Source organism: Lampris incognitus, chromosome 3, assembly GCF_029633865.1.
Source record: "Lampris incognitus isolate fLamInc1 chromosome 3, fLamInc1.hap2, whole genome shotgun sequence".
Taxonomy (NCBI): domain Eukaryota; kingdom Metazoa; phylum Chordata; class Actinopteri; order Lampriformes; family Lampridae; genus Lampris; species Lampris incognitus.
Genome location: NC_079213.1, coordinates 22,214,549 through 22,227,256, shown reverse-complemented (window position 1 = coordinate 22,227,256; position 12,708 = coordinate 22,214,549). Strand labels below are relative to the sequence as shown.

The following is a 12,708-nucleotide window of genomic DNA, read 5'->3' as shown; positions in this document are numbered from 1 at the left end:
TTGCATGGGTAGGACAAATCAAAAGTTTCCACGTTTTCATGAATAAGTGATGCATTACTTCTGCTTACACTGACCAAAAGAAAAGTGTTGTGCCGCATATTTTTATGTATGCGAGAGCAGTCATTATTTATTGCCAAACCGTATGGGTTCAGCTCTGTGCCTCGCCTCGAACACACAGGAGGAGCAGGACTACATGTGCACCACTGCCTGCTGCACACATACACACACACACACACACACTACAGAAAGAGAGAGAGATACACTACAGAGAGAGAGACACACACACAAACAGTACAGAGAGAGGCTAGCACAAAGATGTAAAGAAATGAGTGTGTATGAAAGAAGAGACAGACAAGACACAGAGATGGAGAACCAAACTGATTTAAAGAGTAAAGAAAGTAAAGAGTTTGTGTAAGGACAGAAAAAGTGAGGAAGGCCAAGAAAAAGACACAGGTGAAAGGAGTGACTGTGTGTAAGATGTGTGTAGAGAGAGAGAGACACCAAAACAAAGACAAAAATTGGAGTGTATTTGACAGATACACAAACGGAGAGAGCAACCCAAAGAATGGTGTGTGTGTGTGTGGGGGGGGGGGTTGTTTGAGTGAGAGAGACAGGACATAGAAATGGAGAGAACTTGAAGGAAAACCATGTCAATGTATTCACCCACCCTGTTTTTCAGTAATAAACACACACATACGAGACTTATGTGGCTGCAACAAAAAAACTCAGCCCAAAATAACTTGAAGTTTTTTGTAATTTACATTGGTTTAAAGTCTGTCTTCATCATGTAAGAATATTCAGAGCATACTGAGAACTACAGTGTGCAGTAGATTCAAGCTTAGACGTCTACTGAAACAACCTTGAAGCAGCACTATTTTGGTAATTTGTTGTGTTTTTGGAAAACGGTGCAAGGGATCATTTTGTGGAAGTGCAAGGCAGTCTGAAAGGAGTATTTTTTTGCATTTTCTTAACGCAGACTGATATTAAAATATGCAGTGTATGTATATTTATGTACATCACAGTGATGTTTTTGGCCGTATCCCGGCGCCGCTGCAGTGCTGTGTTCTCTAGTAAGGGAGCAGTGATACATGGGGATGTGGAATTGGCTTTGTTTAATGAGCTGAATACAACATCCCTGGGTTGTTGCTTTTTATAGCGGCTGAAAAATCTGCTTTATTTGTATGCGACCTCGCTTGCGACCAATGCACCAAATTACTCAGCGGGCCTCTTCGTCGAAGGAGAAGTGGTTTTTCCTAATTTCTTCACCCTCAATACCTAATTTGGGGGTTGTCTTCACTGTATACATCTTTATATAGTTAGCCAGTGTTGAAAAGCAAATGCATTTTGCAAGAGATTTTTTTTTTTATCAGTTATTTATATGTGCTTAAATGCAGGGCAGGGCTTTAAAGTGATATGTGAAGAAAAATATTACTTGACATTGACTGAAAACTGTTGAATCAGTTCGAAAAGGGTCACAAGCTTGTCCATCAAACCTTTTTCCTGATTAAAATGTGTCTTGACACTGTTTGGACACATGTTTATATACAGAAATAGCTTCTCTGTCTGCACTGTGCATATTCATTACTTATTTATGAAGGTTTCTCCACAGCCCTCCAGGTCTTCCAAGAAGATTCACAATTTTGGCAAGAGGTCCAACTCCATCAAGAGAAATCCCAATGCCCCGGTCGTCAAGAGCAACTGGCTTTACAAACAGGTACAGGGGAGATGCAGCCATGTTGAAAACGCCTTGGTTTTTTTTCCGACCTGCATACCGGGAACTCTGCCTCTGATTGGCTAGTACTCATTGCCTCCGTTGATTAGGTTGGTTAGGGTGGGGTTAGGGATAGGGTTAGCCAATCAGAAATAGAGTAGGGGCGGGTCTTCCCAGAATCCAGGCGTGACAGAGGTGCGTTCTTGCGGAAAACGGGTACGGGAAAAAAATCACGCGTTGAAAACGGGTACAGGGGAGACGCAGCCATGTTGAAAACAGGTACAGGGGAGACGCAGCCGTGTTGAAAACGGGTACAGAGGAGACGCAGCCGTGTTGAAAACAGGTACAGGGGAGACGCAGCCGTGTTGAAAACGGGTACAGGGGAGATGCAGCCGTGTTGAAAACGGGTACAGGGGAGACGCAGCCGTGTTGAAAACAGGTACAGGGGAGACGCAGCCATGTTGAAAACAGGTACAGGGGAGACGCAGCCATGTTGAACAGAGGACTGAGTAATCCTTTATTTTACTGTGTTGCCAACTTCATAGTCCTCAAACTTTCCTTTCTGATGGCTTGAGAGTACAGAACGTGCGTGTGTGTGATTGGCTGTGAGTCCATTTGCATATTAAGGTCAATGCCGGGGTGAAGTTTGAGCATCTGCGTGCGCGTGTATTTGTGTTCGTGTGTGTGTGTGTGTGTGTGTGTGTGTGTGTGTGTGTGTGTGTGTGTGTATGTTGTGTGTGATTGGCTGTGAATCTATTTGCATATTGAGGTCAATGCCAGGTTGAAGTTTGAACGTGTGTGTGTGTGTGTGTGTGCGCGCGCGCGCGTGCATGTACATACACACAGGCGCGTTTTTATATGTGTATGTATTATGTGTGTGCGTGTACATGAATGCACACATAAAAAGTACACACACGCACACACTGACCATGACATTCATATACTGGTAGTTACCAGTTTATCTAACTGGTATGTAATAGCTGGTATGTAATAACAGGTATGTAATAAGTATGAAATTAAAACAGAAACTGCATGGCTGTCCAAATACTCAGCAAGCTACAGAAAAGATACGAGGTGCTGTCGTCACTGTCAAGCTTGATGGAACATGAAGTGTCCCAGCTTGCGGTTCACTTATTGTCACGCTCATTACCATCCCACCTGCTCCGTCCAAACTAAACACATTTTCTCCACCTCACCAAGTCCCATGTCCGGTCAGCTACCCCAGCGTTCTTCCAGTTCATGTCGGGTCCTGATCACGACCTGATGGAGTACGTTTTGATCCCCCAGGTCAGCGGCTTTATTTCACAGCACAAATAATAAGTGACTATCTCCCTCTCAGACATGATGATGTCATCATCGGTTACCCAGGACCCTCTTCTTATGTAGTCTGACACCTTTGCCAGCATGCGCGATGTTCCAAACAGTGCAAAAAAACGAAATGCGAGCGAAACAATCGAGCGATCTTGCGCCTGTTGTTGTCAAAGATAAAGGCATTGCTGCTGCGGTGAGAGAGGAGCCAGGGTGCAGTGTGAAGAATAAGGCAAAAGGCCTTCGTCCCCAGCACCACGTAGAGGCAAATGTGTCAGTGCATTATAAAGAGATAAAACCAAGTAATTTGTCCCCAAGGAGCAGAAGACGGTGCTTAATAGAGGCAGCCAGGGGGGTAGAAAAAGAGGGAGAGAGAGAAGGTGACATGGAAAATCTATTTTGAGAAGCGCTCAAAAGAGACTAAAGGAAGTGTGTGTGTGTGTGTGTGTGTCTGTCTCCACGCACACGTGCACACGCTGTGTTCAGTTCAATTCCCTAACTTTTGACTAAATGACTGAGTGCCCTGTTCCCTTTGAATTCTGCAGGACAGTGCCGGCATGAAGCTGTGGAAGAGGAGGTGGTTCGTTCTGTCTGACATGTGCCTCTTCTACTATCGAGGTGAGAGGCTGTCACTCATACACACATTTGTTTCCATGCACACACACACCGCACGCACAGACCGACCAAACAAATACGGGCATCCGTATTTATTCTGTTTTCTGTTGTCTCTTAAGGCCAAGTTGAGGAGGCTTTGTTCACACTGGCAACTAAAACCCGATATATATTTTTTTTAACGTACCTGATTTGAGTCCAGTCACTTTTTGCTAGTCTGAACGGCAAAGAAACAGATGGACGGCACGGTGGCCCAGTGGTTAGCGCTGTCGCCTCACAGCAAGAAGGTCCTGGGTTTTAACCCTGGGGTTGTCCAACCTTGGGGGTCATCCCAGGTCGTCCTCTGTGTGGAGTTTGCATGTTCTCCCCATGTCTGCGGTGGGTTTTCTCCGGGTGCTCCGGTTTCCCCTACCATCGAAAGGACGTGCATATTGGGGTTAATACTCCTGTCTGTGCCCCTGATCGAGGTATGGCAAGACGACCTGGAGTTGGTTCCCGGGTGCTGCGCAGCGGCTGCTCACTGCTCCTAGCTACACAGCTAGGATATGTTAAATGCAGAGGAAGAATTGCCCCACAGGGATTAATAAAAGTAGTTTTAAAAAAAAAAGGACTCTGGCTTTTTTTAGATTAGATTCAAACTGTATTCACATGCAGTTTGCTATCAGAGTCAAATTGTATTCCTGCAGCTGTGTCTCGGTTTAACCAGTCAGATTGGATCACGAGCACGGCCACACACTCCATCCTCGCCCCTCCACATCATTGAAGACGCCACCAGGCAAGAGCCTGACAAGGAGTCACACGGCTGCCACAAAAACAAACCATGGAAAAAGTCAGAATGGGAGACAGCCACAAGAACTCCCTTTTAATGGTCAAATGCAGAGATAAGATGTCTGCTTTTACTACAGGGGGTAGAATCTTTTAGCGTAGACCAAACTGGAAGGCACCCACATTTATTAAGCTCCCAGCTACATGTCTCCAGGACTTATCAGTTCTCTCACTCATCCGTACACCTCGCTTCTGGTACAGCAGCACAGAACTACACGGCACACACCGTCCTCCTCCATCGCTGATGACATCTCATACACCGCATATGTTCCTCACCGCAGTTAGACGTTGTCATGTAGAAAATAGCAAGAACAGGCCCTTTCTCCATACTGATAACTTGCTTGACCCAGTTCGGTTTGGAAAAGGCACCACTAGTCAGCACACAACACTCAAATCTGACCTTATGCTCGCCGCTAACAGCGGAGACAGTCAATCTTAGAGCTGCTATGTGAGGCACTTTGGATTTTTGTGCAATCCATCCATCCCTGTGGACAACAGAGGAAGTGTTTCATGGAACAATGGCTTCATTTCTCATAAGCTTTGCCTCTTGTCATAAAGACCTCTATTCACCCTCTGGTAGCTCGTGAATTTGTCTTGAAGAGAAAGCTGAGACACATATTGTTTTGGAAAAACAACTCTTTGCAATATATAGACGAATCTGGTGACTGATTAGTGTGTTGCGCCATCTAGCGGTGCCACCATTACTGTGGTGGCATGTCATAGTGAGTCACTATGACATGCCACCACTGCTGCCTGTTGACAGTGACAGCAGGGTGGGTAGTAACCCTAGATGAATAGATATTGACTACTGTTAGCTAAAACCTGATCCACTTCTGGGTGTCTGGATGGCGTGGCGGTCTATTCCGTTGCCTACCAACACGGGGATCACCGGTTCGAATCCCCCCATAACACGGGGATCACTGGTTCCAATCCCCGTGTTACCTCCGGCTTAGTCGGGTGTTCCTACAGACACAATTGGCCGTGTCTGCGGGTGGGAAGCCGGATGTGGCTATGTGTCCTGGTTGCTGCACTAGCACCTCCTCTGGTCGGTCGCAGCTGTTTGGGGGGCAGGGGGGAATAGCCTGATCCTCCCATGCTCTACGTCCCCCTGGTGGATCTCCTCACTGTCAGGTGAAAAGAAGTGGCTGGCGACTCCATATGTATCGGAAGAGGCATGTGGTAGTCTGCAGCCCTCCCCAGATTGGCAGAGGGGGTGGAGCAGTGACCGAGACGGCTCGAAAGAATGGGGTAATTGGCCAAGTACAATTGGGGAGAAGGGGGGGGCTGAGTGTGGTCTCAGACAGGGGCACTATTCATGAACAAGGCTCAGCGTTTTCAGTTTTTATTTTTCAAAGCCATCCAGCATGCCGAATTTCGCCACAAGAGAACACTGTTGCATAACCTCACACAAACAGGAACAACTTTTGGATCCGTGGAAACATAAAATCCGGGTGAAAATCAGTTTAAAATCTGGGTATTTTTCAGTGAAAATTGGTAAAAACCGAAAACGCTAGCCTTGTTCGTGAAGTAAAGCCTTGTGTGTTTCGCGTTCAGTTTTTTTGCAGTTGAAGTGTGCCACTACTGTTGGAGCAGCTGAGAACTGCACAGGTTCTTCCTGACCTCCTAGACATCATTGTCAAATGTAGCATTACATAGAAAGTAAAGGTAAAAGTAGAAAATTGTATACTTCTTATGACAGCTTGCATTCACATGCGCGCATATTGTAGGGAGACGCCGCCACAGTAATGGCGACTTATTTACTTCTGGTACTTCTCCAGAATCGTGTATACAGCAATGAGGTAACTAGCGTATCTTTAATCATGACTATGTATCCCAATCTGTGTGCTGTAAATTATTTTGTCAGATTTCAGTGGGAATCCAACCCAGAGAAAAGTCTTGGTGTCATTATACAGCAATATCTAATATTCCCGTTGATGGTCTCATTCACTTATGTCAGACATGTGGATGCATCAAAATTAAATAGAGATGAATAATTGAAGAAAAGCTCTGATTTGAATACAAATTTGATTTCTCCGCTGTCTGAACACAGTCTAGCGACTGGCACACTTGTCCAGAGCAACTTATTGCAAGTAAAACAGACTGAAACAGAGACAACTTGGAGGTGAAGAGGTTGATGGACACATTACACACTTGTAACTTTTCCGATTTGGAGGTGGTCTCCAGGACCGCACCACCCAAAATATCCTGTCCAGCGCAAAGTGGTTGTCTTTGATTTGACTCAAAGTTGTCTCACTTATCCAATACCACCACCACCATTAATTTGGAAATTCAGGTTTCAGAAAAGCTCATCCATTCCTCTGGTGTCTCCTTAAACCCCTGAGAGAGTTTTTCCATCACCATAAATTGGCAAATTAGCTGCTTCCCGGAGTGCAATCAGCGGCCTCTTTCATGGCAGACCCGGGGGAGAGTTGAATGTTTATCGGCTTAGCGACCCAGGGATGGTAGCCTAGCAGGAACGAGGAGGGTGGGCACCCTTATGAAGGACAATGATGTGCTCGGCTTTCTGATAATAACTTCTTCTCTCTCCATTGTCTCTCCTCTCTCACCTTGGTTCTAAGTGCCTCCTGTCACTGAGGTGGGGTGTTGTTCGGTTGAGCTGTAAAAGAGTGTTGTATCTTTATGACGCATTTGTTTTCGTGTAAGAACAATACGGAGTGTGTGTTGAGCAACTCTGGTGGTGGCAGTCTCATGTAGATGCAGCCTTTGCCACCAGAAACCCATTTAGCCTGACAAAGGGCCATGTAACAGGTGTTGCAGTCGTAGGCACGAACTGTCTATGACTCTAATAAAATACCTTGAAATTTCAATTCTGTCCCTGAAATGAAATATGCTTAAGACTCCCACTCGCACTGCAGCCTTTACCTCCGTGCATACATATTCTCTCTCTCTGTCTCTCCCTCTCTGTCTCTCCCTCTCTGTTTGTCTGTCTCTCTGTCTGTCTGTCTCTCTGTCTCTGTCTGTCTGCCCCCCCCCCCCCCGTTTTGTCTGTATCTCAATAATTCAGCAGAGGAGAGCGAGGAGGAGCTGTGAGCCGTGCTGTAGATGCTAGACTAAAGCAAACAGCAGCACTAGCTTGAGGCAGAGTGGGTTTGTTTTTTTTCCCTGCAGTTGGCACAGCTGACGTGCCTCAAATTTACATCACCAGGCGTCTGCCGTTCCGCGGCTTCGAACAAAGCCATGCATCTTCCTGTAGAGACCACAAGGAAAAGGGGGACGGGAATAAGGCTGCAGTTGCCATCCGTACGCCCCGTAATTCTGAAATTTTCACTGCTCCAACCGTTACGGGGCCCGGCAATTAGAAATCCTTGCCACATCAAAGGTGGGTTTGATGTGGTATCATGAATATTTACTGGGCTGGCGGAGTCGACCGTATCATGTCGGTAGCCTTGCAGCAGATGTCGTTTTGTACTTGTGTCATTTTAGCTGTTTTGTACTTTGTAACCGTTTGGCATCTGATCGCTAAAATTGGGTGTAAAGAAGACAGAACAGAGAGCGGTGTTTTCTTTTGTGATGCCGTCTGTAGAAAACCTCTCCTCAAATGCCTGTCTGTTTCACGCTGTGCACCACACACAGCAAGAGAAAGGTTGGAGTTCACACAGTAAAATAGCCCGAGACCGATCGCCCAATCATCTCCATCATTCTCTCTCTCTCTCTCTCTCTCTCTCTCTCTCTCTCTCTCTCTCTCTCTCCTTTCTGACTCTTGTTGTCCCTCTCTCTTTCCAGTTTTATTTCTCTGGCTGGCCTCCTCTCTCTCTCTCGCACTCTCACCACTTTCTCCCTCTCTTACCATCTCTCCATTTTCACTTTCTCTCTCTCTCTTTCTCACACAGAAAATGACCCAATCATCTCTCTCTCTCTCTCTCTCTCTCTCTCTCTCTCTCTCACACACACACACACTCTCACCACCTCTATCGCTCTCTCTGCCTCTCTCTTACTCTATCTTTCCATCCCCTCTCCATATTGTCAGTAGGGTTTGTGGTTAGACTCGCCCAGCGTCACACCGTGGACCAGATAAAGGTGCGCCACCATGTTCTGATGGTCAAAAGCGAGACTTAATAACAGATTCCACATCTCCTGAACAAGAATATTCAGTTTCACGAAAAAGAACATAACCTCACTGTGGCCTACACTTCCCCCTCCAAAATGTGCAGTTTTATTTATGGTTGTTTTTCTTCTATTTAAAAAAAAACAAAACTCAACCCTTTAGGGAGGTTTTTTTTTTAAATTCATGTGTTTAGTAGATGTTAAATCTTTAAAAGATAATCCCACTGCCATCCAGACCAAACCTAAGTGTCATGTTATTTGTGTGCAGAAATACTAACTCCAAACCTAAGCCTGACTTGCTGATGCTGAGTGACTATTAGCACTTTTCCAACAAGATGTTTTGTTCATTTACCAGGTATCACAGGTTTTATCTTTCAAGGACACCCAGCCAGTGTCCACTAGATACGTCCACCATCAATAACAATGATATGAATAATTGTTATCCTAAAAGAAATGACATATTCACACTGCCTTTGTAGTAAACTTTCTGTTTGAGCACAGGTAACACCTCCACTCCTCCTCCTTCTTCTTCATCTTCTTCTTCCTCCTCCTCCTCCTCCTCCTCCTTTCTTCTTCTGTGGTGCAGATGAAAAAGAGGAGGCCATCCTGGGAAGTATTCTCCTGCCCAGTTTTCACATCTCCATGTTGTCGGTGGACGATCACATCAGTAAGAAGTACGCCTTCAAGGTGAGCCTGGTTGTCCTTGTCATTTTGAGCGCTTTGCACTATTTGTAGTGCTTTTGTAGTATGTGCTTGTAGTTTTGTGTGTTGGATCAGGGTTGCCTCTGTTTTTCCTGTATTTTTTAAGACAACATTTAGACAAAACATTGCCCACCTTGATGACCACACTGGCTGCTGTCATGATGATGATGGTGATGACGACAGTGTTGAAACAGACACCTTGTTCAATATGTGAGTCATTTTAATATTCATTTTAATGTTAATTTTAATTCTCTCATCCAGGCCACTCACCCCAACATGCGGACCTACTACTTCTGCACAGACACACCCAAAGACATGGAATCCTGGATGAAGTGTATGACGGACGCTGCCCTCGTCCACACAGAGCCAATCAGAAGGTCAGTACACACCGCTGGGACACGCCCCAAAATAAAAGAAATGCATATAATGTGTATATGTATATCTAAGCAAGCTTTAAATTAATATTTATAAGCATTGTTGTCGACCATTTTCGCTTGGTAGAGCATTGTATAATCTGTGCCAAGTCAAGTTTCTTATTGATCAAAAAGTAATAACGGTAATCAGCTGACCGTTATGTTCCCATTTGATTATTACGCCGCCTCCCTGGGGTCAGATGTGGGAGAAAAAAAAAGACCCATGTGCTAATCTATACTCTCAGTTTAGAAATGTGTGCACACAGTTTATAAACTGTGTTCTCGGATTCATAATCCGTGCCCTCGAAATACGAATCCATGCCCACAGACTTGTAAACCGTGCCCTCGGATTACCAAGTTCGGTAAAATCTGAAATATATTCACAGATTCGAACTTCCCGGATCGATAACTCATAAGTGAAATGTTGTTAAAACACATACGAGGCCTCTTTCCTATTGTAATAAGGTAGACAACGAGCTATAACCTCATTTTCATCAAAACGAGCTGTTCTCTGAGCTGGACAAATAACATTGGTTTCTATGTACAGCCGGCTGCGAGACTAGTGCGCAGGGACCATCTATAAAGTACAACACCGAAAAGAGATCCCGCAAAAATATTCAATAACTTCACGCTTATACAATGTACTGTCAGCAAAATCAGTTCACACATCAATGGTCTCCTGTTGGTTATACTGCAACACTTAATCTGGGAAAAAAAGGCTTTTGTATAATTTTGGGGATTTAATTCAGCTAAGGAATTGTGTTGGAAATCTCACCAGTTCTTTTCTCTCATTCTTTTTTGTCCCCCATGCCTTCCTCTCTTTATTTTGTTTTCTATCTTACACACGCTCTCTCTTTTCCTCATTCCTGTGTGTTCATATTTGGTGACCACCCGCTCTACTTTCTTCAGTTTCTTATCTGCTGTTGATAAGTTGTGGGTTCTGTCATGTCATTGTGTTTCCTTATTCTTCATATTTTCTTCATTCTATCCTAATAAGGTTTTTATTTTTTATTTTAACTCCAATTTTTTAGCTTTCTTATTCTTTCTTTCTTATTCTATTCCCCTATATTCTATTTTCTTCTATCATTACCCACCATCTGTCTACTTTGACATAATGTTAAGTGCATTAAATTTTGTTTTAATGTACAAAATGTGCTATCTAAATAAAGTTTGGATTTTTTTCTTTTATTATTCTGCTTTCTTCTGTATTTTCCTCCCTTTGCTTTTGTTTTCATCTCTCGCCCTCCCTCTCCATCTGTGCTTCTCTTCCCAGACTGGACAAGTTAAAGGTGGACCAGCGGACGCCTCAGGAGCTCAACAACCTGCTCAATCACCGGGTTCTGACTCGCCCTGAGATCCAAAACAATGAACGCAACCGGGAGCCCGCACGGCAAAAAGACCTGGAAAAACACAACAGCCAGCGGGAGCGGGAGTACTACACCTTGCAGCGCGATGGAGAGCGCTACTCCCTGAGGAAGGACGGCGTGAGCTACACACTCCAGAGAGACGGCGAGCGGTACCTGCTGCACAAGGACGGTGAGAGGTACACGCTGCGCAAAGATGGCGATAAGTACTCACTTCAGAGGGACGGCGAGGTCAACGCTGTCTGTGGGGACCCGGAGAAGTACGGGTCTGTGGTGCCGCCTGGCACTGAGGAGAAGTACGCACCACCAAAGGACAGCGAGAAGTACCTGGTCGCCAAAGATGGGGAGCGGTACGCACTGCAGAGGGTGGGAGACAGGCACACACTCCACAGGGAGGAGCCAAAATATGTCACGCAGAAGGAGGTGAAGAGGCAGCTGTCCCTGAAGGAGGACAACAGGTACGGCACCATCCAGGTGCTGGACCGATACGGCACACTGAAAGAAGTGAAGAAGTACGCCACCCTCCGCGAAGGAGACAAGTATGCCACCCTCAGAGAGGCAGGGCGATACGCCATGGTCCGTGACGGGGAGAAGCATGGCCTCCAGAGGGAGCCAAGCACAGAGAGAGCCACCACGAAGATCAGCAGCATCAAGCTGCAGCCAGCCCAGGCCGCCGCCATCGCTGCCGCCGTCTCTGCCTCCCGCCAAGGCCAGGCCGGCCGCAACCCTCCACACAAGGCCCAGCAGGTGGACGGTTCAGCAGCCAGTCCAGGGGAGCTGGCGGCAGATTGCAGCCCGGGGGAGGTGGAGGGCACCCTGGGGAGAGCTGCGGGGAAAACCCAGACTCCGAGTCAGGAGCCAGAGAGAGGCCTGTCCCGAACCGACTCCATGCAGCAGCTGGAGAACTGGGTCCGCACACACAGGACCAGAGGACCAGACGATGACACGAGGAGGTGAGAGTGTGTGTGTGTGTGTGTGTGTGTGTGTGTGTGTGTGTGTGTGTGTGTGTTTCACATGACTGTGTTTTTCTTCATCCGAATCTAAGGTTTAAGGATAGGGGGTGTATTATGATTTTAAAGCCCTCTGGAGCTAAATTGTATTTCAGGGCTATACAAATGAATTTGCCTTGACTTGTGTGTGGTTGAGAGAGATTGCAATCGAGTTTGTGTCCACATGCACAGACACCCATGTGTGCAAGTCAAAAGTTTACAGCATCAGTAAGGTCAACGTGGTACAAGAGACTGGTCTGATGAAGTCAGACTCTTAACAAACAAATGTAGGGTGTCCGTCTTGCAAGAAGGCGTTTCATCTTTTGTTGTGCCAGTCAAAACCCATTCAATCAGACATAAGTATTTTATTCCTCTAATTATTTCCCCAAACTTTTTTTCTGTTGGATTTAATTTTTCATTCCTTTCTCTGTTCAATTGAAATGTTATCTTGTCTTGCTTTGTTGGTTTTGAGGTTTGATACTTTTGAAATTCAAGTTTAATCTTCACAGATGAGCTATTTGTCTTTTTCTCCTCTTATTCAGAGGTGATTTTTTTATTTTGTTTTTTTGTCTTTCATTATTTTCACCTCCATGTTCTCACACTTTACAGATACAGTGCTGCAGCAGTGTTTCCTCGGTTGACATATAATTTCAATTTAAGAATAGTGTTTAGTCCTAGTTTATTTCATCACAGCAGCAGCAGTGGCACAGCCAGAAGAT

The 12,708-nt window shown here is 45.5% G+C and overlaps 1 protein-coding gene across 8 annotated transcripts in view; it reads left to right on the top strand.

The window, feature by feature from the left end:
• LOC130110583 (pleckstrin homology domain-containing family A member 5-like) overlaps nt 1-12,708 on the top strand; it is a 238,489-nt gene that overhangs the window by 179,973 nt on the left and 45,808 nt on the right. For all 8 annotated transcript variants that reach the window (XM_056277737.1, XM_056277741.1, XM_056277738.1 and 5 more), the window contains 5 exons: nt 1,610-1,714; nt 3,565-3,637; nt 9,108-9,208; nt 9,485-9,600; nt 10,910-11,953. In XM_056277737.1, the coding sequence (XP_056133712.1) occupies nt 1,610-1,714; nt 3,565-3,637; nt 9,108-9,208; nt 9,485-9,600; nt 10,910-11,953 (1,439 nt within the window). The remainder of the gene's footprint in view (nt 1-1,609; nt 1,715-3,564; nt 3,638-9,107; nt 9,209-9,484; nt 9,601-10,909; nt 11,954-12,708) is intronic.